General features: G+C 40.8%; 1 protein-coding gene across 1 annotated transcript in view; it reads left to right on the top strand.

Moving 5' to 3' along the window:
• Positions 1–7,377: 7,377 nt before the first annotated feature.
• Positions 7,378–25,898, top strand: part of LOC125292789 (SH3 and cysteine-rich domain-containing protein 3) — an 83,594-nt gene continuing 65,073 nt past the window's right edge. Inside the window, exons 1-3 of the mRNA XM_048240219.1 lie at positions 7,378–7,524; positions 16,099–16,133; positions 16,226–16,304. Coding sequence (XP_048096176.1) covers positions 16,117–16,133; positions 16,226–16,304 — 96 coding nt within the window. The 5' untranslated portion in view covers positions 7,378–7,524; positions 16,099–16,116. The remainder of the gene's footprint in view (positions 7,525–16,098; positions 16,134–16,225; positions 16,305–25,898) is intronic.

Raw genomic sequence — 25,898 nt, 5'->3', positions numbered from 1 at the left:
ATTGCTTTCTGAGAGGGAGTTGTCTAAATCACCCACACTGCCCCTCTCCAAGTATGGGTCTAGTAGTTTAACTGCTGGTCCTGAGCACCAGCGCCAGCAGAGGGCCCATTGCGGCGCCTGTTGGTCTGCTGAGGACAGTCTTTCTTCCAGTGACCAGTAGCCAAACACTTCAAACATCTGTTCTCCCGTCTGCAGTGAGACAGCGTTGAGTGGTCATTAGCACTGCAAACTCTGCACACCACCTGGGACTGATGCACTGCAGGGTGCTGACCGAAGCACTGCTGGGTTCTGGCATTAGCTGCCACTTGTGTATTTTGCATCACTAGCCGGTCCAACAAACTCACTAAGCTCTTCATACAGTCGTTATCACCGCCAGCAACCGTTGGTAAAGCCCGGTGTAGCATTGATGATGCAACGGTGTCTGAAACAGGTGGACTATCAACTGTTGGTACCTGACTCTGGGAATGGACTTTACGCACTGTGGCAGCACTCTCAAGGGGCTTGGCAACAGGAGCTCGGGTCTTCTTCTCCTGGATGCATTCATCAAGCCTCTCCTGGATTTCACAGGCAGACCACTTATCTGCAGACTTGAACTTAAACACGCTTGCAAGAGTCTGGTCTGGGCAGTGCTTGACGAACATCATACTGACCTCATGCCCTGGGTCATCAATTCTACGGCCCTGTCTCTTCAAACATTCATCCGCCACATCCACTGACTTATTCAGCCTTATCCAATAATCCATGCCGTCTTCATCTGGCTTCGGCAGTGTGTTGTAAAAGTCAGCTAAGGGCATATTCGAATAAGACTGTTCGCTGAAATGCTGCTTCAAGATGTTGAAAGTCATATGAGGATTTGCAGTGTGATCAATAGATCGGTCATTACGTAGCTTGATTCTCACCACATCACCTGCTTTGCCCATAAGCTTTGCCATAATCTCTCCTGAGTGTTCATGAACTGGAATGTTACGCTTCCTCAAGTATGAAGTCATCAGATTTTCCCACTCAAGAACGGTAAATTTGTCTGAGCTGTCACCCCTAAATATGGGGGGCTCCCTAGCGTCCTTCTGTACTACAACGCTGACATTGGGTAGTGTAGTGTCAGAGGGCTGTGAAGGAGTATTACCACTGTGTGTGCTCCTATCAGACTGCAGCCTAGCTGTGATGGATTCACCTAGCTTTTCAGCTAATTGTGTGAGTAGTGAACATAAATCTGGATTCTGCTCAGCTTGGCTAGGTATAGCACGATCCACATAACGAGTAGAAGTAAGCTGTGGAGTGCTTAAAACTGTGACTCTAGGCCCTGGTGTCCTTGTCTCTATGGGTGGGATTAAACCTCCCCTTCCCCTACCTAACAGGTACTCAGAAAAGGTACACTCACCATCATCACCCTCATTACCAAGTGAATAAGTCTTCCCTTCTGCCATATTCCAGTTATATCACAAAGCAAAATTCAAATAAAAAAAATCAGGATCACAACAAAATCAGAATGATATGAAATGGTGTTAAATCACAGAGTTCAATAACATCCATCAATAAGCAACATTTCACTAATAATGTTTTTAAGTTGACGTCACCAGAACATTAGGCTACTTAAACATTTTTTACATTTTTTTTTTTTTGTCCATAAAAACACAGAAGAAGAAAAAAAATCCACGAAATACTGTGCTTGCGTCGTCCGAGTCTCTACATTCACTAAGTCCAAAGAGAGGGGGGGAAAAAACGACCAGTGTACCAGTCACAGTCCAAAGAAATACCTGGATACCATTAAGGATGAGCTCCCCCGGTGAGCGAGCTGACGTCGATCACAGACCAATCCTTAAAAGGTCACGGCACCATTGTAACGGGTGAAGCTCTGGCCTGCGCTTCCCCGACTACTCTGCGTTGTGTTGTGCACAATGTGAAGCTGGACACAGGACACTCAAGGACCACTGACAGGTTTATTCGTTCCACTGGTTCACACAAACTGCATCTGGTGTATAATGAAACATAAAGGAGCAGAGCACACGCACGTTCATCCATAAAATGCCTCTCTCAGTCAAGTTTAGCGGTAACTGACGAGAGAACGGGAATCAACACAAGAAAGCTTATCTGACTTTCACAATAAAAGTCCCAAAATAAAAATACATAGATAGCACAACGAAATGATAGCACAACAAATAATACACTCTGTTGAAGGGTTTTGGTGAGATTTCAACCTCCAAAATAAAATGCAATATTAACAGTGGTTACACAGCCAGACTACGTGAAGTGTCTTATGATGAACGCCATGCAGCAAATAAATAAAATAAATAAAAAAGATTCGAACTCGAATGACAACACTAGAACTAGCCTATAATCTGCATATTAACCTGATCACAACGAATGTGAAACACGCATTGAAACGCACAATGTGCAGGAAAAGTCTAATGGGTCTTCATTTTACACAAAATGTTACATATCATAAAAGAGATGTAATATCAAATATCACAAGATACACGTAGGCCTAGGCTATTTACGTTCGTGTTTTGACATGTTAGGTTTGAGGTGTATTGGATTTATATATATTTTAATGATTTATTTCTCACCAAGTGATAAGATGTATGTGGCGCAACAGGTTGATGCGATGATAAGGCTCTCTTTAGTCTAGCCTACGGGTTCAATCCTCGCCATTCACAGTTTTTTAAATGTATACATTTTAGACAAGCAATGCTTCCTCAATTTAGGCTGAAGATAGACTAGGTGGCCGCGGGCAGCCTGACCAGCAGTCAGTGAAACGTAAAAACCATTAAGCCTAGGCTATACTTTGAAGGTCTAAATGGCTTGGGCAATGCAGCAAGATAACACAGTAGCCAGTTACCATGATCCACTGTGTCAACCTGCTACAAACACAATAACATACTAGGTGACCTATAGGCCTAGTAAATAAGTATCGCCAATTTCTGGGGATTGTGTCAGCTTGGTTAGTGGCGCAAGCAGGTAAATGTCAGGTTATCATGCAAGCAGTTTAATTTAGTAGTGGTTCGAGACCCACGTGGAGTTTATTTAGTTTTATTTATTTGGTGGCATATTCATGGTCCATCGCATGTAGCCTAGCCTACTACAGACAACCTGACACTTCCAACGCCGACACATCGTGTTGTAAAGCTTTATTAAACAACAAAGTGGAGCATCACAAACATGTCTATTTGAACTTCAGTTAAACAGACGAATCTGCGGCCAGGTATCGGAGGCTAAATCATCAGCTGAATACACCTGCAAGAGAAGGGGGCGGTTACGTTAACTCCAGAGGCAAAGTAAACAGTCCAGCCAGTTAACATGAAAGCCACTTACCGTATAACACCGGAACCAGCTGTGTTTACTACGAGCTACCGGCTTAAGGACCCCAGGTGCCTATAAATAAGCCTGTCGGTAATGCGGCAGGTAGCTTAATCAATCACCCCATTCCCACTTGATGACGTAGAGCATATGTTGAGAGAGAGAGAGAGAGAGGAAAAATCATGAGACTAGCTGTGCAGAACGGGAGAGATAGGGAAAACAGCAAACTATTACTGGCCCAGGCTACATACATATTGTGTACATTTTTTCTCCATTGACATTGCCATAGTTTCTTATTATTTGAAGTTTGGCAATGCAGAATCTGTTGAACCTAGGTTTGGTAGCTACAGCCAGAAAGACTTTGGAGAAAATCCATCACAACTACAGCTGGCAGCCATTTTCGCCTTCAGCTGCTCCAACTACTACTCTGTCGTCTTTTCATCAAGTACATATTCCTGTACAGCAGGAGCCAAAGAAAAATGGTTGGCTTTGTTATAAAAAAAATTCCATAATAACACTAAAGTAGCTTGTATGGCCCGGAGTGTAGCGGTAGGTATTTTTGGAAAACAAAATTGCTGTCAGATTTGGCATTCTGCAGAAGGGGATGCGTTTCGTAATGAGTCATAGGTCTTCTGTGTTCAACCTTCAGGTTCCCCACCCCACCTTTCCCTATCCTCCTCTGTTTGTGTGTGTGTGTGTGTGTGTGTGTGTGTTTATCTGGGTGTGAGTTTGTGTGTATATGTGTGTATGTTTATTCTCAATAGGCTTGTTCTATGTAATCCAGTTTCAAATGTTTAGAACACATTGATTTTTGAGTGATGTTGAAGTTGATTGTATTCCTAGCTTTTTATAAATAATAATACATTTTATATATGTATATCATTTTTATATTATACTGATTTATATAAGGAAGTTGTATCTGTTGAATCAAATGTATTTCATGTCTCTATTCCGAAAAGATCTTCAATAAATATACAGTATACTTACTTCCTGTATTACTGGTAAGGTACATGTTTTTTCTTATATAATTCTTATTGACTTTAGCATTTGCTTAAATACAAATAAATGGTTTATTCTAATGAACCAAAAAAAACTAAACCATTGTGTCTGACTTCATTATTAGTTTTTATGCATACTTTTATGTTGTTGGTGAGAAAGAGAATATGAATTCTGTCAACATTCTAAATCCCATTTCCTGCATTATTTTAAACTGATCACTAAATTTATCATAACTTTTGAAGGGTTCATGATATTCCAATTCAGTCTTTTTTGTTAAATAGCCCAACTTGCTGAACATGCCATACTCTATATTTTTCTCTATCTTATAGAGAAATATGATGAAAATTCACTTTTATGTGAATGAAATTAAATTTTAACGAATTTCAGTATACATTTGGAGAGGATTTTCAAAGACTGTTCATTACTATATCAACATTACCATATGTATTTTACATCATTTCATAGAACTGATCCTTCTGATTACAATGGTATGTATATCCCATTGATGGTATGTATTATACACGTTTTTTTGTGTAAGGTCATCCAGCACCAAAAATGGAATGTTCGGCACGGGCACGAAAGGGTTAATGGCCGTATTGTGATGTTATAATCACCAATGTTAAGTTTATGGGGAAATTTTGAGTAGCTTTTAATTAAGTTTAAAAAGTATAAAAGTTACAAAGATGAAAAGTACATAGCAGCTATGTCCTTTAGAAGACCTACGTTACAAAGTTTGAATGAAGTTTCTAAGTTAAACAGTTCAAGAGAAATTGCGCACAGAAAAAACAGTCAGCGGAAGAAACAGAAGAAGTCTAGGAAGTATAGTGCATTTTCATGCACTATAATAATAAAAGATAAGAAGCCCAGTGATAACAGTACATTTTCATGCACTGTAACAAGTTTATTTTTCCCCATAGACTTGCATTGGCACTATGACATCATAAAGGGCCAATTAAATTAAATGTAATAGAGTACCGAAGCCATGACGTAGTGTTGCCAAGGCAGCAATTTCACTGGATCTAAACAAATCAATCTACCATTAGAAATCACCATAGCGGTGGCTTTCTTAATCTATTTCAATAATTTTACAAAGTTTCTAAGACGTTAGTATATTTTTTTTACACTGTAGGAATCCCATACTACAACATATATTCACCAACACGATCAAATTCGTGACTACAGAGTTTTATTTTAGCATTGGTTTCCTCCGTAAAAGAGACCTGCATGTAACTTACCAGCATTCGGTTAAAATCCTTAAATTCACGGACGTGTTTTGGCTTTATTTTTTTGGCAAAAAACGTTGCTCTTAACAGCCGCCAGTCTTTGAGAAGACGTGAAATATCCACTGGAATTTTGTTTCTTTCTATTACACCTGCCAGGGAATCCATGTTATGTGGATATTTTATTAGCTAGAAATGATGCCACATGTCTACATTCAATGCTATTTATGCCACTTCGAAAGTTTGTTTAGATCCAGTGATTCTGCCGTCATGGAAACGCTATGTCACACTTTGGCACTGTATTGATTTGCACCTGTATCAACTACCAGCTGCTTACCTAGACCCTCTCAAAGAGCCAGTTAAACTGATTGCACCTGTATCAACTGTGTTCTGATCAACTAGGCAAACTCCATTCTACAAGGCTACAACACACATTCCATCCAATGTTCTATCCATCCATCTTCTTTAGACCATTCACTCATCCACCCATTAAACTATCTATCAACATCCATTCAACATTCTGTCTATCAATATCCATTATACTATCTAAATCAACTTTTAAACTGTCTACTCTGTCTCCAGTGTTTCCCATACGTTGACTAATCTGTGGCGGGGCACCACGAAATCAAAACCGGCCGCCACACATTCATGTTCTATGTTGTAGGCTTCTATTTCAATTAAAGATAAGATAAAAATCCTTTCATTGAGCTGTGCTTTTTATGCACGCAGCCTTTCCTTGCCCCGCCCTGCTCTCTCCTCTGCATGTGCTTTAACAAAACATTAAGGATTGTTGTTGCCACATAGAAGCCTTGCATAGACGACGGCGGGCTAAATTGCTATTAAATCCACTTAGCATTGTGACCATGCTGGGCAAATTTGTTCAAAACTGCTGCATTCAAGTTAAATCTGCTAAGGTCTTATGAATGTTTGCAAAATCCCGTTGTGAATGGAAAAGTGTTTTCCAAGACTCAAAAGTGCTTGTCCTAACTACGTAGAAAACCTTATGAATTGCATCCACACATCAGCAGCCTTTTAACTGTGTTGCAAGTATTCCCTCACGAACGTCTTAAAGTGACAGGCACTCAATTAGACCTATACAAAGACAACCTTAAACCTACACATTTCCTCTGCCCACAACTGTTTCAACATAAATGTCCTCACTACAATAATTCACTATTAAATAATTTAACTATTTAAACTACTCAACTATTTTACTGTTCAGCCATTTCAACTGTCAGTCGTCATCAACTATGACTCCCGCCAGCTGTTTCCTCTGCCCACTACTGTTTCCAAATAAAAGTTTGTTTTGCATTTTATGTTAAAATAGCTTATGTTTTGCATGTTTTTCATGCACTGGTAATTTCCTCGAAATTACATTTTCTAGTTAATTAATTAATTATTTTAGAGTTATGGTTTGTATATTTATGTTTAATTTCATTATTGATATTTAATATTGCTATTGATATAACTGTTTTGATATAATTTAGATTATTTTGCTTAATTTATGCTTACCAATATTTTTTTTACCAAGAACTGTCAATTTTGTTTATTGTTCATATTCTGTAGGTCATCTTTGATCATCTGCTAACTGTAACCATAACCAGCCATTTTGTTAAAAATGAATTGTTTACATATGTCTTTTTTTATATCAACATGCCAAAACCATATCTTAGAACTTAAATGTATTCTAGACTTCTTATGCCTTGAAATACACCATTATGAGACATGAGGGAGCGTATGCCAGAGAGAGAGAACATGTGCACATTCACAGGTTTAAGAAATGACTGGGTTTCCAATTACTCCTTGTCATCTTTCCACCCAGCTGTCTGAGATACTCAAGCTTAGGCATGCTTGATGACAGCCGCCACCCCCCTCTTCTCTAGTCAACCCTTAAGCAGAAGGGACAATGTGAAGAAACTTATTTCAGAAATATATGAGCAGATATAGGTTTATTTTGACATATTTCAATCCTGGACTGTAAGGGTGAAGTAACAGTTGACCTCGAGCAAAGGTAAAGTATACCAACAAAGTACTCCTTCTTCAAACCTTTAACACCTCTTTTTTTCCAAGTATTAATTATGCATTCGATCTGATTCCAAAAGACCAATTGTATTCACTATCAATACGATTACTATTATTAGTGTAATTTTTAAAGACTGTGTCCAAGGGCTCTGTATTAACAGAAGTAAATAATAAGCTTACATGAATTAATCCATTAATTAATCAATCTGTTACAAAATCAGAGTAGAAAGTTTAAGGTATTACATGCATATAGAGGGAGACCGATGGCAACATTATATATAGATATATAGTTATTTATATATATATATATAGAAATAACTGAGAGTAACGAGATAGATAGCATTACCACAATATTTGTCCAATGTATATGTAATTATCTTATATATTCAATACAGTTCATATTGATAGATTGATTGATCACCTTGCAGGGATCATACAGGAATCATTACACAGCCAAAAGCCAATCAAGATCTATGTATGCACCCCACAGGACACAAGCAGAAAATATTAGGAGGTCAGAACTAGCCAGTAGAGCACAGATAGCCCTTTTCCACTGACAGAGAATTGGTTCCGTTCACATTCGTGAACCGTTCTGAGCATCTCAACCAAACAAAAACCGGTTCAAAATGTGGCACTTTGATGGAGCTGGAGCCAAAAAATTTTAGTTTTTTCCTGTGAACTGGAGTGAGTGTGTCATTCTGCCATTCAGAGAAGAGAAAACTAAAAGCCTGAGCTTTCCCTCCATATCAACTGTTGCCATGAATAGACAAAAAGCACTACACTGCAGATGTTACGGGACAACTGTCATATATCATCCTCCTGTCATATCATGTTGCATCATTAACTTTTGTTTATGCATGCAACACCATTGTTGTCCATTCATAACTGGTGGAAATGCGGGCTGGTTCACTAGATTGCACCAAGGTTAAACAAATTCTGAACTGAACTGGTTCAAGATTGTGTTCTCTGTTCTGCTTGAAAAACGCTCAGAGAGAGGTTAGTGCAGATCAAGTTTGTTAAAATCAATTTAAAAAGAGAGTGAAAGGGATCTTTGGAATACTGGTTCAGAGTTCTATGACAGTCTCTTAATTACTGTAGGGATAGCTGTAGAAATCATAAATGAGTGACTTCAGCTTATGGAAGCTTGTCCCAATCAAAGTAAAGCTCAATCTAAGTTGTGTCTTATAGATAGATAGATAGATCGATAGATTACTTTATTCATTATTAATTAAAGGCACCTTTAAGAGTTGTTTTACCATAACCTAACGTTTCCAAAATCATTTTGATGGTGGTCCGCGAGCTGCTTCTAGGGGGTACGCGAGATAAAAAGGGCTATGGCGGACAGGTGTAAAATGAAAATTTTAAATCTTTTGTAATTAATTCATGAAAATACATAATTTCGAATCAGGTCATAATGATATGGAAACATGAAATTAAAGGATATCATTTATAAACTCTGTATGTGTTCATCAAAAAAAGGGCAGCTTATTAAACATGATGCCTGGAATAGCTAATAGAATGCATTACTTTTGAATGCGTTGGATGGTCCGTGGTCCGTGGGGGGAAAGTTTTGCGGATATAACAGGTTTTTGAAAACAACAAAAACAGAAAGGAGGGAAGGAGCAAAGCTAGGAGTTATTTCAGATGGGCAAGAAAGGTAACATTAAGCTAGGCTTTACATTTAACAAACTAAAGGTAGCCTAAGTTTAGCCTTTCTAGGCTGTATAGCCTAATGTTGTCCAAACGAATACATCCTTGTCAGGCATTGTTGTAGGCCTATTATAAGATATTGTATGTGGATCTAGTTAGGCTACTATGGAGGCTACTTTTCATAACTTTTTAACTGACCAAATGCACGCACCTAAAACCGGGAAACCTGCCATCACACTTCAGTCCAGCAGATGGTGGTAATACACTCCGTTTGCAAACTGCCAAAAAAAACCTCAGGTTGGCTGGCTTGCAGAAATTGGACCTGCTTTTTCTTAGTTCACAGCAGGCTGAGGTTAGACAAATGCTGTTTGAAATTAATCTCCAGCAGAACTATGCAAGGACTTATTGTATTGAGATAAAAGATGTTGTGACCTTTTGATTCTGGAGGGAAATTTCAAAATGGCATTGTGTAGAACAGAAGGCTCACACTGATATCACATGGCAGTGACTGGTTAAAGAGTTGTTGTTCCAGGAACAATATTAGAATGTTAATCCAGGAACAACTGAAGAAATCACGGTCACCTGGCGGGGATATAGCAACATTTTGGTGCGGCACAGGTTGACCTGTTGCATCCAGGGAGACCACCCACTGCAAGCTATGTTTCTTGATTCACAACATCCTGCCACTGGGTCTGTCCACAAATGCTACTATACATCTTTCCCCCTATTCACACTCATCTCAGTACTAGGGGGCAGGGCTCAATTTGGCTTACAAACCCAGAGAGCTGGCGGCTAACCACTTGACTTCTGAACGGTTGAGACTATTGACTACCAAGCTACCCCTCTCAGCTGTGGAGACAATGCAGTGTTCAGAGAGAGAGAGCACCATCTACACAGTCTCTCTACTCTATGAAGTTGTTGGTGTTTGCTGACTGGTGTGCTCATAATATCCCATCAAATCAGTGCTTACGGCCTCAACAGTGCCAGTGCCCCCATGGGACCTCATGGTGGTTCTGAAAGCTATCGCTAATGCCACCTTCCAGCAACTAGACAACATCAAGCTGAAAATACGGTCCTTTAAAACCACACTGATAACCGCCTTGGCATTAAAAAAAAAAACGGTGGAGCAACCTGACAGCCCTGTCAGTCAACCCTGTGTGTATGCAGTTTGCTGTAGGAGATTGTCAGGACGCCCCTGGAGTCATAAAGTCATGCTGCTCAAGAGTTGCTATCATGACCCAGCCACAGCCAGACACTACTTGAATTTCCCCTTGGGGATCAATAAAGTATCTATTTATCTATCTATCTATCTAGCGTGGTTAGTGTTCTGCTTGTGCTGCGTTATTGCCTTCCTTCTGACTTTTACCGTGCGTGCAACATGAGTGAATGCTTGTGCATCGTCATCAATAAGGGCCCTGTGGCATATGTGTTCCTATTGGTTAACATTGAGTGAACTCGACTGAAAGAGAACGTAAGTTTATGAATATAACCTTGGTTCTCTGAAGGAGAACACAAACCCTCTCATGTCTTAATGCATTCTGGACCTGGTCTGAAGGATTGCTTCTGAATGTCTTGGGAATGGAGGAGCAGATTATGTTTTTAATAAGTCTCTTGAACACCTTCACCTTCATGCCTTTGTATATCTGCCAAATAAAGAGTCGTGCCAAGGCAAAAGGCAGTTTTGCCCGCAAAAGGCAGTAACTTCCATAATAATCCAAAATAATAATGGTCAATATCCTTAGGAAATAATATCATTTGGAATACGGTGTATATATTGTAGCGCCAACGAACAAGTTAGGAGACTGCGAGGCTGTAGCCTGGGTGCCATTCCGAACTTAGTCCCGCCCACAACATTTGAGGTCGGGAAGTTCGGTCTGGCATTGCTCCATTGTGAAGCAAGTATGCTCGCCCTAGATCGGGCGGACCAATCAAATCGGGCTTTACGATGATGGACAGGTGAGCAACAGCGCCTGGTCTATCACGTCATCTGAGCACGCTTAGATTAGGCTTACGTTTGAAACAAAAACGCTGTGGCTAGAAGGATACATGGCTATTAAGACCCCATATGGAAAATGCATATTATTTAATGAGGTTTTATCACTGAAAACGATTATATCTGAAAATTTTGGCCAAAGTTGAGATGTGGGAAAACTTGTGGTTTCACTTTCATCAAGGGAAAACAGCGCTGTTGCATTGCAACATGTTCCCTCGTTCGTTTGAAATCTCTGATTGACCACCTGTTCGAGGGATTTGCGACAGTCTTTCCCAGTTGTTTAACATGTTTGTAGCATATCAGTGTTCAACAGAATTATTTTTAAAAATGGAGGGGATATAGGTCAGTTTTTCCAAATAGCCTACCCTAGTCCTACTACGTATCTCTTAGATTTCACTAATGAGTGTTGTAGGCTAGGAGTTATTGACGGCACTAACTTTTACAAAAGACCAGAAAACAATGTTAAGGCATTTGTGGAGAAGAAGGATGGTTCATGTGTTTTCTTCCTACACCTCATGGTAAGCTATTTCGTTGCTCTGATTGGTTAGGTCTATCCAATTGAGTGCAGAGGCATTCCCCCCCTGTATCGGTTGAAACACGTCCCATAATTACGTCCCAATGGAGCAGTATCAGACTCATATTCTGACTAGAATTGAGTATGACTGCGTCAGGCTAGCGAGGCTGATTATAGTTCCGAAAATCCGGTAATTTATTTCCTCTACTTAAGTACAGGCTAGGGCACAGGCAGCAGGAGGTGTCCACTAAAAAAAAAAAAACTGATCACTCTAATAAATCACGGTCTCAATCACTCGTCATACACACTCATCGGCCCACAATGCAACACAACTCACTCGCACATAATCCACTTATACTCTGACTAAACTTACTAGACCTCCTTAGAACCCCCTATTCTATTCCCTCCCCTTATCAATCACTAACCTATCTGAACCCCTAAATATTCCCTCCCGGACACATCCCCCCAAACACATCAGGACTCATTGACACATTCTATGACACAGGAGGGAGAGGGAGACACAAACACTCTCGCGCACACACACACACAGACACACACACACACACACACCGGGAAAACAGAAGACACAGGGGAACACAGGGGAAAGTCCAACACGGTGGCAAATAGCCTCAGCGCTACACTGCCCCCCCTTTTAAGTTCCTCGCCCTCGAGGAAAGATGGCCTCGTCAAAGCGCCGAGGCGGGCGAAGTCCTCTCCTGGGCCTCAGGCTATACGCAGGCTGATGTTGCTGGAGCCACTGCGGTGATGTACCTGGAAGCACAGCACCAAGGGGCGACACAGGAATGTCGTCCGGTGCTGCCGGTCTTCGGTGGGCGCGTGGCCTCCGTACCCTCTCCCTCCATCCAGACAAGATGGTGCTGGACACGTCCGCAAACCGGTGAGCTGAGCTCCTACGAGCCCTCTCCCCCCTGTGGTCGTCAGGCACAGGCGACGAGGAGCACGCTGCCGCTGGATGGCCCTCACCCGCTGGTCTTCGCTTGAGCCGACGCCCGTGGGTCCTCTCCTCCCTGTGGTCGTCAAGCGCAGGTGCAGCAGGGTTTGGCCAGCACAATCCCAAGCCTGGTTGATCCTGGTTGCCTCCAGGTCCACCTGGCGCTGCGTGTTCAGCTCCTCCAGGTGTTCCTGGAACACTCCCAGGGACAAGGGCAATGGAATTATAGTCCTCGCACTCCTCTGAGGTTCCCCACCCATTCCCTGGCACTGCATGTTCAGCTCCTCCAGGTTCAGGGCAGTTCACCCCAGGAGAACAACGCGGACTTCCACGGACAAAGGGATTACGATCCCCTCGGTAAGGAGCCAGCCTATCACGGTGGATAACCACACACCGTGATATGTCACTTCCCCAACTCTCCACTACGTACGCAGGCCCGTCCCATGCTGAGTCGAGCTTGGGCGACCATTCTTTTTGCCCAGACCAACTCACCAGCTTGAATGGCTTGATGGCGCGCAAAGTCATGAGCTAGCTGGAGTCGGTCCTGCAGTTGGTGTGCATACTCAAGCCCAGGGGCATCTGGAGCATCAGGGGGTAGGCCCATGAGGAGTGAGGGTGGGGTCCGCAGTTCTCTATCAAGCATCAATAGGCTGGACTGCAACCTGTGGACTCTTGAACTGCAGTACGACTTGCCATGAGGACCAGGGGAATCTGCAGGTCCCAATCTCTCTGACCCTGCTGCACACAAAAGGCTAGCTGTTCGGCAAGGGTGCAGTTGTATCTCTCAACAAGGCCATCACTTTGAGGGTGGAGAGCAGTGGTCCGAGTCCTCCGAATGGCCATCCGCTGACAAAAATCTGCAAAGGTGTGGGACTCAAAGTGCCGCCCTTAATCAGTATGGAGGCAGGTTAAGTCCATATTCCAGGACCATCGTTCACTTTGTGATACAAGCACCAAAATTTGCATGAATAATCACTAGAACTTATTTACCACATTACACATTAGCCACCTGAAAATCCAACATGGTGGCCATTTTTCAAGATGCCACATCAAATGTAATAAAAATGTTTTTGCTGTAGAACTTTGATGGCTGGGCGTATTTACATGATAGGCATCAATTTGTATGTATTTTAACATGGCAAAATTAATGGTGCATAGAAAGGAATCTATTTCAAGGCTAGTTTCCGAGATGGCGGCCAAAATTAGTTGGACTGCACTCGAAAATCGTGATCGAAGCTCACTCTTGAATATCGTTGATCCTCTTTCTCTCTCGAATATCATTTATTCTCTCTCTCGAATATTGATCAAGGCCATACTTCTTTATGTTGGGAAGACTGGTGTGAGAAGAGGCAGATGAAGAGTCCACAGTTTCAATTCTGGGAGCTTGTGATGTCAATGCAATTGGTGATGTTCTCTTTGATCAGGTCTTTCAGAGAAGCAAACTTCACTTTGTATTGTCAATCATTGTCTGCACTAATCCCCTTTTCTTTGTGATCAATAATGTTGTTGACCAAACCATGAACAGGCCAATGCAATTGTCAAAGGTGATGGTGGTGCCATTGGAATAACTGAGAACCCATCAGCCCTAATGCGATGGATGGTATCTGGACTTTGGAATTTGGTTTCTCAGTATGAGTCTGCATCTCAGGCCAAAGTAGCCAGTGAAGATATCTGACACCATGAACAGACTAACCAGTCTCCTGGGGACCTGGGCAACCCTTTTTAGGAGGAGTCCAGAGATCTTCTCACACTAGTACAATTACTTCTAATTCTCTGTTTGCTTCCTGGTCTGGGGACTGAGAAATTTATAAGTTTGTGGAGTGTGACGTACTGCCCAGGCAGAGGTCAAGTGTGCAGGACAAGAGGGGTGTTTGGGACGTTCTGGTTATTTATGTTATGTATTAGGTTATGAAATGATATACTAGGATTGCCTTGTTATGAAACTGTGGGTTTTATGGTATTGAATGTATTTCTGGATATTTATATAGAGAAGGTGCATTTTATTAGATAATTGATTGATTGCTTGTGCATTGGTTTAGACTGCAGAAGGAGGTAGAATGGTCTGAGGTGAGCAAGTGATTGCCCCTGCTTATAGGCCTAAAACTCTTTTTGTGATTTGCATCCTGTTTACCCTATAATTGAAGAGGGTTGTCAAAGTTCATTTTGATATATTGAAAGTTTAGATAGATAGATACTTTATTGATCCCCAAGGGGAAATTCAAGTTTAGTGATTGATTTGAGATTATTGTTTGGAGAAACCAACTCTGTCTCCTATTTCTATTACCGCAACGCCATCCCGATCACACTACCGCTTTAGTCTTGAGTGTACTCAGTTGTGTGCCTGCAAATGCAATGATTAAATTAATTTGTAATGCAGACATTCTAATATGGCTAGCTACAGAGCAGAGGTGTCACTAGACTTAAGACGTTACTGGGGCCCTGTCTGTCTTTCCCACATATTTCCTGTTAGTCTTTGTTGTTCTATGTTGTTCTTTGTTGTATATATAAAACTGAAAAAAGAACATGCACTTACTTAGCCCCCCTGTTTTTTATTAACAAAAAACAATTTAATTATACTAAAATTAGTACTAAAATGTGCTATTTTCACATTAATTGCATCTATCTTCACAATTTAACACATTCTTTGATATTTTATTGTAGAATTGGAAAGTCTAGACCCTATTACCTATATTTAGATATCAAGATCATCAAAATGTGATTATCCAATCCCAATCCATGTCAAAAACCAAGTATAATGGCTTTCAATGGCGGCCATCATGGAAAATGGCAGCCATATTGGATTTTTTTTTGCGTGCCAAATGTGCTTTTTGGATAAAGTGGGTCCCAAAGAATATTTGTGCCAAGTTTGATGCTTGTATCACTGGTGCTCTACACAAAGATGCTACTGTAATATAGGCTTGTATTGGGTTTGTTCATCTTATGTCCGATAGATGTCCATTTATATCCACAAAAGTCACCAGAATCTATCATTTAAGGGACTATTTATGAAAATGTTATCCCATGTTTATTGAAGTTTCTGCCTGCAACAAGTTTTGCGCTTGGGTCCTCCTGCATATCCGTGACCATTTTAGCCTAATTAGCTGTGAAACATTACTTTTTTTGTTTTCTTTATCATTACACAACTTTTCCAGCATTTTGTTACCCCCAACTTTTTTTGAAACTTGTTGCTGGTATCAAATTCAAAATTCAAACATGTATTTTCCATGAAATAGTCAAATTTGTAATTTTCAACATTTGATTTGTTGTCTGTGTCCTTTTTGCAGCTAAATATGAGTTTACGAGATTTGCAGATTATTACATTTAGTTTTTATTCTCAACTGACACACCATCCCAACTTTTTCTGATTTGGTGTTGTAATTGTGAATTGTTTATTTGCGTGATTACTCTGAATTTCTTTAAATTGACAATGTCTTCTGTTTTAACCAACATTCAGACACTGACCAGAACAGTCATGGCACAGTATGACCAGTAAGTTTACTTTTCATTTATACGTGGCATAAATGTAATAATGACTCTAAAAACAGCAGACTTGTTATTAAATGTTTTCCCCCCACATTCAGGTTAGAGGATAAGGATTCTTTGGACTTTCATGATAACCCACCTGCACCTGATAATGTGGTGAAAGAAGATGATAACACGGTAAGTGCAAGTCACAAAACTAAACACAGAACAGAACGCTGTTTATGTATGTAACTGTGGCTCTACGACTGGTGGAAGACCGCCAGATGGCACAGTTTAAGTAAGTATATATAAGTATATATTTGATCCCGTGAGGAAAATTGGGTCTCTGCATTCATCCCAATCCGTGAAATAGTGAAACACACTCAGCACACAGTGAACACACAGTGAGGTGAAGCACACACGAATCCCGGCGCAGTGAGCTGCCTGCAACAACAGCGGCGCTCGGGGAGCAGTGAGGGGTTAGGTGCCTTGCTCAAGGGCACCTCAGCCGCTCCTACTGGTCGGGGTTCGAACCGGCAACCCTCCGGTTACAAGTATGAAGCGCTAACCAGTAATTCTTTTCCTCGAGGCTTTGTTTAATGGACTCTATGCAGGACTAATTTTAATTTGCTTCTTACTAGGCAACTTCCTGTTTACACTTTACACAGTAGGCTATGACAGAAAATGACGGATTACTAGCACGTCTTAATATACCGTATTTTCCGGACTATAAGTCGCATCAGTCAAAAAATGCGTCATGAAGAGGATAAAAACATATATAAGTCGCACTTATTTAAAAATTTATTTCACAAAATTCAAGACCAAGAACAGATAGACTATGTAACTGGACACATAGAGGCCAAAAAGATTGAGAATTCTACCGGAAGTGTTAATGAAGACGAATGAGTGAAATGAGGTGAGCTGGGCGATATGAAGGCGGCCAATTTACAAAAGAATCACTGAACAAAAATGCTGATTTGGTACATGAATATTTAGCTAGAAATGTGAAGAGTGCAATGCAATCAAATATTTTGGGTATGTGGAGACACGGAGTGAATGGCTGCAAGCTGAGGTGAGCTGGGCGATAACGAAGGCAGCTAACAAGGGCCGAACGGTAATTGTAAAGCTTTTTTCAAAAGATTCACTAAACAAAAGTTCTGATGTGGTACATGAAAACTTAGCTAAAAATTTGGAGAATGCAATGCAATCAAGCATTTTGGGCGATGCCAACGCACAAGCCTGCAGCAGAGCAAATGCTCTACAGACTACCCCCGAGAGAGCGAGAGAAGAAAAAAGATCAACGACGCTATACTAAGGAAGCTATCCTTATTTTAGAGACTGTTCACATATGGCAAGCGATTTTAACATTTAAGTTTGACTATCTGGAATTAACATTGTAGATATCAACAACGTCTTTCTGACTAGTCGCAATTACATTTTGGATAGTTGGAATTGTCATTCAAGATATCTGTAACGCAATTGTGACTCTATTGTGACGTCGAAACGTCAGATGACTAGGCAAAACTGAATTACAGATATCTGTCATCACGTCATTGAAAACAACATTCAACTCGTCACACATCTTAAATGGCAATTGCAGATATCTTTAATTCAGTTTTGACTAGGCAGAATGAAAGGTGAAGATATCTCAAACGTCATTATGACTAGTGCAAATTATTGTGCAAGACGTTGCTCTTTAGTTCCGTAGCAGAGCCCATCTACTTATTAGACATTCCCTGTCAGCTAATTTCCCCTCCCCAACATAATCGAAGAAAAAGTGGGCTTATTTCCTTATTTCTATGAATGGAAGAAGAATAAGCAGTCATGGCTGTAATGTCTTGTTGACATCTAAAATAACTAAAACTCAGGGACACCGTGTGGTTTATTAGACTCTCACATTATCAACTGGCTTGATCTCTGTTTCGTAGCCTACATAAATTAGTAGGCCTAGGCTACTAAATGCACCAGCACCATCTACAGGAAACTCCATTTATAATAGTGTTGGCTGTAATCGAAAAAATTAAAGCAACATTGAATCATCAATTTTTGCTGCCAGCTCCTGTCTTGCATAGGCTGCAGCATTAAAAAGACGATTAAAAACTCCTTCGCCCTCTGGCTGCTCTGACAGGGTGCTAATTAGTGCTAATTACAAAGTTAACAGTTAACAGGTGCTATGTGATTTGATGATTTGAACAACAACACGCTCTTCTCCGCCTAAAGTGGGAATGCGGGCCTAATTTGCATTGCAATATAGCCTAGAAATCTAGACGCACCCTAGCGGCGGCAAATTAATTTGCTCAGCCTGTACGTCTAGTATCGAACCATAGGGATTTCTATTGGCTTAGCACCGTGGATGTTCTCCAATCACAGCGCTCTATTTTGTTAGAGAGTCTTAAGGCGGGCTTAACAGGATAACGACAGTCCTGCGACTGTGAACAACAAGGAAGGTGGCTATGGCGAACGAAGAGCGGTTGTTTGAATCGGCGTTGGCGTCAACTTTGGAGGAGTTGGACTTGTGCTTTTCTCACAATGCACTTAAGTCATTACTTTCGAAGAAGGATGTATTTGCCGTTTTGCCGACCGGATACGGATATGGTCGTAGCGCTGGCCTATTGCATGCCTAGGCAATTTGAAAGACAATTCTCTGCCCGCCCCTTGGATTAAGCGAGGTGAATGGTTCGATGCCAGACTATACATCTCAATGATATAGGATTGCTCCGCCAGGCTAATTGCAATACAGATATATCTAACGTCATTTCGCCTAGTCAAAACTCTAATTCAAGATATCTATAATTACATTTTGACTAGGCAGAATGAAAGTTATAGATATCTCCAATTTCAGATATCTCTAATCAAAACTCATTCAAGATATCTATAACTTGATAATAGATATCTACAATCAAATTATGACTATCCCTAATTCCAATTTGAGATATCTACAACGTCATTTTGACTAGTCAAAATTCCATTTACAGATATCTACAATGTCATTTTGCCTAGTGAAAACTTCAAGATATCTGAAAATGAACATGTAGATATCTTGAATTGAGGTGAATTAAAGATATCTTCAACTGGAGTTGAAGTTAGTAACAGTCTGCATAATCTTTGCAGGCAACCTTACAGTGTATTTCTGTAAACATTGTTGACTTGGGCTTGGAGTTTTCTTGATGTTGTCTGCTTATCAATACACATATGTACCATGTGAACGTGACTTTCCAAAGTTTAGGATTGTCTGTGGCTCAATGGGATAATGCCTTGCACAGGTGATTCTTAGGTTGAGAGTTCAAATCCTGTTTAGAGCATTGTAATCAAACTGAACATGAAATTCTGCCATTGCTCTGCAGCCCACTAACTTCAAGGCTTTGACACAGTATGTCATTAAGGGGAACATCTTTCCTTCATGATTATGTGTCATATTGATATATCTTCTATGTGTCATATTTATATATCTTCCAAATATATGTTATTGACTTTTCAGATTGTTCAGGTGTACTCTTTCAACAAATATCTTAATCTCATTATGAAATGTGTGCTTACAGAAAGGAGAAATGTTCAATAGACTTTTTGACTATGTGAATGTAACATTGCAAAAGGTAGGGAAGACAGTGGCTCAGTGCAATAATGCCTTGAACTTTTTAATCTTACTCTAGGTTATGTGTACAAACCCCAACCAAATTATGAACATCCTCCATGCTACTTTCAACAAACCATTTTCAAGACTTAATCCAATCCGATAGCCGAAATCCGGTAACCGAAATCCGAACCGAAATCTGATAACTGAAATCAGATAACCGAAATCCGATAACCGAAATCCGATCACATTTCTTTTCAACAATTGGGCCCAAACAATCAATATGTAAACTAGAAAGCTATTAGCCTGACGTTGTCATACTCAAATTCTAGTCAGAATATGAATCTGATACTGCTCCATTGGGACGTAATTATGGGGCGTGTTTCAACCAATACAGGGGGCGAATGATAGTAGGGTAGGCCAGTGGTTCTCAAATGGGGGTACGTGAAGGCACACGTACCCGATTGACGCAAAGTGCGTCAACAAACACACCCTTTCTTCTCTGTTACATTGCTCCGCAACTATTCATCGCAGCGAGATGAATCCGTTATTGCGTGACAGAGCAGAAGTGGGGCTTTCCAATGAGACGCACTCGTCTGTATGTTAAAGTATGAAAAATAAAATCATGAAATTAAATTGCATCATATTTACAGTCTATACTTCTCTGCGTTCACCTGTGCACCCATTACTCTCGTTTGAATTACTCGCGAACCCGTGAACGCATAGACATGGAAAGCATATCAGATGAAAGAGGAGACACAGGGCTATCCATTGGCACCAAGTATGTCGATCTTTCTGGCTTATGAAAACAGACGAAGTGACTGCAAAATAATAACGTCATGTACAAAAACCAACGCTGCACACCCATTAGGGCCTACTCTCGTTTGAATTACTCGCGAACCTGTGATTGCATAGATATGCCACGCATGTCAGATGAAAGAGACACAGGGCTATCATTTGATACCAAGTACATCCTTCTGGGTTATAAAACAGACGAAGTGGCAGCAAAATAATAACTTCATATAGCTCGACTTACCTCACGTTTTTGTCTGCTTTTGTGACAAAGCATGTTTATAATCCAACGCTATTGTGTGTTTCTCTATGGCAAATAATGTTCATAATCCGGTTTTGAGATCCTAGCAAATTCCTGCATGGCATCCAATTCAAAGCTCACATAGCATCCCAATTTCTTCGACAAAAAACACCTTTTTTGCCTGCGTTCATGGCAATGCAGTAAAAAGTTGTAGAGAATCATAGGTGCAGACACCATCAGGGGCGCCTTAATACCACCCGAGGCCCCTGGGCTATATGTTTTTTAAGCCCCCCCACCGCAAATATTAATTATGATTAAATGATACCCGGCCCGCGATCTGACCCGACACATAGCGTGCGCTTTTGGTTAATAATATGCAGTGTAGCCTATTATTCAGCCTATGTAAAACCTTTACATAAACAGGAACAGAATGCCCTCGAATCACGTCAGCCTACCCATGACATCGCTTAGGCTATCAAAAAGGCTAGCCTACTGCACGAAAACAAGCGTTGAACTTTTACAACACATGTTGTAGGCTAAGTTAAAAGATGGGTAGGCTACACATATGGACGTTTAAAAGCTTTTCAAAAGTGCGTGTTTGTCGTGTCGGGGGGTTCCCCAGGAGTTTTTTTGAAATTCTGTCTACTTAACACACCAGTTTAACGCAGTTTGGGAGGGACAGAAATACTTTTAGCCTATAACAAGCTGGCTCATGTGACGTGAACATGGCTACCTTATGCATTATCACTACACTACATGGAGACATATCTCACGTTAACAAGGGAGAAAACATAACATAGACTATTATATGTGCGAATGGGTTAGCACAAACTGTTGGTGAACGGAGATGCAGATCACTAATTCATGTCTGCGCCACAGCCCATGTTCTGCGTTCACTCCAATGAGACAAGTGAAATATATGTTTTTAAAGCCGTTTCATTTCCAGGCTATTTGCTACGATATTTACCTGCTATGCCTTCTGTTTTCATGAACAGTTACAGGAATCCACGTCATTCGTTTGTCGTTGCTTCAATCCTACCCACGTTATCTCCAGAGTTTGTATGATAAGTTTGTCAGTCAGTTTCAGCCTCTCCTCTAGCTCCTCTACACCCGTTGGGATTTATTACGTTTTGTTACATTTTGTTACACTTTAGAATTGGAGAAGACAAAGGGGGCCTCTGCATGGATGTAAGAGCAGTACGATGTGCTCAATTATTTAGGCTAGGTGAGTAGGCTAATGACGCTGCGAATACGGACACGCCGTTTATTATTATTGATTATCATTATTATTATTAGGAGGCCCCTCATTGGTCGAGGCCCCTGGGCTGAAGCCCAGGTAAGCCCATGCATTAAGGCGCCAGTGGACACAATAGGCACACCACAGGCTAAACTCGGGTCAAGTCAGGTCAGATCAGTTCTGTCACAGATATGGAGCGCAGAAAGGTCATTTTTAATCACTAAATAAAAAATGGCATTTATTCCTGTAAGGCGCACACCACATATAGTGGGCATCGCTTTCAAATGGTCACTTCAGTCGCGCATTACGAGGCATGAAGCTGCGTGAAGCTTTAGTACCACTTTCAGCCACTGTGCGTCGCTCTGCCACTGTACATCGCTCAGTCAGTAGCCTGACTGCAGCCCCTTCTGAAAAAGCAGGAGGCTACCAAACATAATTGTTACCGAGAGGAATCCCAGCCTACGAATTCAATAACAAAATAAATCATGCATAATTAAACATTACCTCGATTAAGGCTACTTGGGTATGCCTTAAAGGAACCGTATGTAAGAAAAATATTTCAATTAATCATAAAATGGCCCTGATATGTCACTAGACATTAAGAAATCATGTTCATTTCAAATACTTATATCACTGACAACAGTAGTCCGGCCAGGATATTGTCATTTAAAAAGTGAAGTTGCAGCCCTCAACTGATGTTGATGTTGTGTTTTGTCATGTCATGTTGTGTTTTGGCCTGATGCGCCTCCACCTATCTACTAATCACGAAGTCAGTAGTGTTTCGCCATCAGGGTTGGCAACCTCGAGTCAGGGGGGAGGGGGAGGGGATACACCGCTCTTCCGTATTTTGAAAGTGATTGCAGTACCAGTTTTGGCCACAATCTTACATATGGCATAAGGGCAATGCAACTACGCAAATCAAAACAGTGTCTTAATTTGCCCTACTTCTTGACTGCAATGTAGTCAATTGACTGCTTGACATGTCATTTTTATTTTTCTGTACAATAAACAAATACATCTGCTTTATGCCGCAGAATTACATTCATATTTGGCTGACTGCAGACGCGCCACTTCCCTCCCGATATTCCAAGATTAAGATAGTAGCCTATACAAAAAGCATACTATCATAAAAATTCGTTAAAACGAATAGCTATTTGCAATTTGACAAAACACTGGTCCTCATTTTGCGAATGCGAGGACGATATGAGTCTGTTGCATTTAGTTAGATGTCCGAGTCACGCATGTTTGAAAACCACTGGCTCGTAATCACAATAATTATGACCGTCGCGCAACGAAGCGGCGGTCATATAGGTTTAGTCAGATTTTTTTTCTTTTTTTCTTTTTCGCATGTCCAAATTTCCGTCAAGGATTCCCGGGACACTGAAAGACCAGGGTACACGAAACTTGGTGGGCATGTAACCCCACATGGATAGCAAGTTTCGTGGAATTCCGTTCATGGGGGGCCACACAATAAATGAATTTATGTTACTTTACACCAACTGGCCTGTAGGTGGCCGGTGACAGTTTTCTGTGAATATCTCGAGAACCGTAGGGCCTAGGAGGTCCACCTTTTTTTTGTATGTTGGCCTTAAGGGGGCATGTAAACTCATCCCATTACCACTTATTTCATGTATAGCGCCACCTAGTTAAAAATTTAAAAGCAAAAAATTAGGTGTTTTCATCACAATATCTCTGGCTGACATGGTCAAAACTGCACGATATTGAAAGTGTAGGATCATTATGACACCTTCCGAATGCATGCCAAGTTTTGTAAACTTTCGTTCATGGGGGGCCTTACAATAAAATGATTTATGTGTACATTTAGTGACCGTACACCAACAAGGATTCCCGGGGATGTAACCCCACATGGATAGCATGAAACCATCGTTTTTCGTTTTGATCTGTAGCCCCCCCGCTGGACTGGACCCCCCGAAAGGAGGGTAGGGCAGACACAGATTTCTGTGAATATCTTGAGAACCGTAGGGCCTAGGATGACACATACTCACACAGTAGACATATGTACGCATGCATGCACATGCACAAACACACATACGCAGACAAACACACAAGCATGCACACACGCACACACACACACACAAACACACACACACACACACACACATAAACATAAACGTGTGCACGCACACATGCACACAATTCAAGAATTTCTCAGAATTATGAACAGGCAAGATGGGGGTGGGGTTGTATAAAATGAATTTTACATGTGAAATCTATGAACTAATCATGTTTTGGTACTTGTTGTCTAGCAGATAACAGTGAGAATTGAGTGTGGATAATGCAATTTAGTGAGACAGTTAGAATCATATAGGCCTTTCAGCGTGATTTACTTTTTGTGGAAAAAATGTGCTGGACTGGGCAGCGGTCATATTTTGTACCGCTCTGCGGTAGATCTAGTTTAACACACGACAGTTGGTAGCCTACTTCATCATGTCCCCATGCCTACATTTTTGTGAGTAGCATAGAGATCGTTAAAAACAATAAAGTAGCCTATGTCTCTCCGTTTGAGACATCGAAAACTTTTTAATAGGGTAGACTACCGTCGGAGATGCTGACTGGCAAAGGCCTCGGGATAACACATTATCTCCACTATCATCAGTCATGCCCCTTGATCAAAGTGGGGAATTGAATAAAAGTTTGAGAACCACTGGCTTAACAAGTTACCTGCAGTCCAGGGGCCGTATTCACAAAGCCTTTTATCTTACCACTAGGAATACTCCTAAATCGCACTAAAAGATTTTAGCTAGGAGTTTTCTCTTAAAAGTTATTCACAAAGCCTTTCAGACCTACTCTTAGTAAGGAAAAATGACAACTCCTAAACTAAGAGTGAGTCTTCGTTGCTATGGATGACGTCATTACTCATGCACGAGCTTGACTGAAGTGACCACCTTGATTGGCTGATGATTGTAACGTGGGAATAATTCCAAACACCTTCCTTACGATGATGAGTGACAGATGACAGGTCTGAGAATACGTGCGCTACACAAGTAGTGCGAAGGACAGAAGATGATGAATAACTGAATAAAAAGGCCTAGCCTAAATGAATAAAGAGTAAGGCAAAACAAATAGCCTAGTAGCCTAATGAAACATAGGCATACGGATTGATGCAGTAGCCTATCTTTGCAACATTATTAAATTAATCTGTCACCATGCCTACGTTTGTAAAGAGGAGAACATTTTAATCTGATTCACAATTAAACGTTACATTTAATTTACATGTTGACAATGAGTAGTTTTGGTTGTTGTTGGTGGTGTTATTGCATCCCTTCTATGCCTACAATGCAAAATTGTTCCCTCGCTATTGAAAGCTCCTGTTGTCAAGATAATGCATTTCAAAACATCGCGACGTGAAATGCCGCAAAAAAGCTGTTTGTGAATAGGTCTTAGTGAGTTAGGAGTCCTCTTGACTTTTTTTAAGGTGTCCCATACTTAGGTGCTACTTTTAGGTCTAAAATGCTTCGTGAATTACTTTTACTGAAAAAAATTAGGAGTCCTAAAGTTAGGAGTGACACACCTATTATTTTTAGGAGTTGCTCCTAAATTCACCACTTAGGAGCTACTTTTAGCCTTAAAATTCTTTGTGAATACGGCCCCAGAGCAATATTCTGATGATCGGCGATGATATCGGCAAATGTTTGTTTTCCAAAGTAAGAATTTCACTTGACCATGCACCTTCGACAATGAAAAGCTCATTACACTTGTTACTGTTAAACGTAGGCCTAACTGGTATCATTACAAACATTATTCTGTGTCCTAAAACTGGCATATTTTATGGCATTGTGTCATGTAAATTCGTTGCAAAATCTAGAGAAATGTGTGAGGTGGTCAGCGGGGGACAATTGAGACACACATTGGATTGTGTTATTACATGAACATTCCACACATATCCACAGCTGTGGTAGGCCTATCAGGGGCAGGAGGATTACTGTTAGC

The sequence above is a fragment of the Alosa alosa genome, chromosome 4 (genome assembly GCF_017589495.1).
Source record: "Alosa alosa isolate M-15738 ecotype Scorff River chromosome 4, AALO_Geno_1.1, whole genome shotgun sequence".
Classification (NCBI taxonomy): Eukaryota; Metazoa; Chordata; class Actinopteri; order Clupeiformes; family Clupeidae; genus Alosa; species Alosa alosa.
Note: the sequence above shows the minus strand (reverse complement) of the source record. Positions and strands in the feature narration are given on the sequence as shown.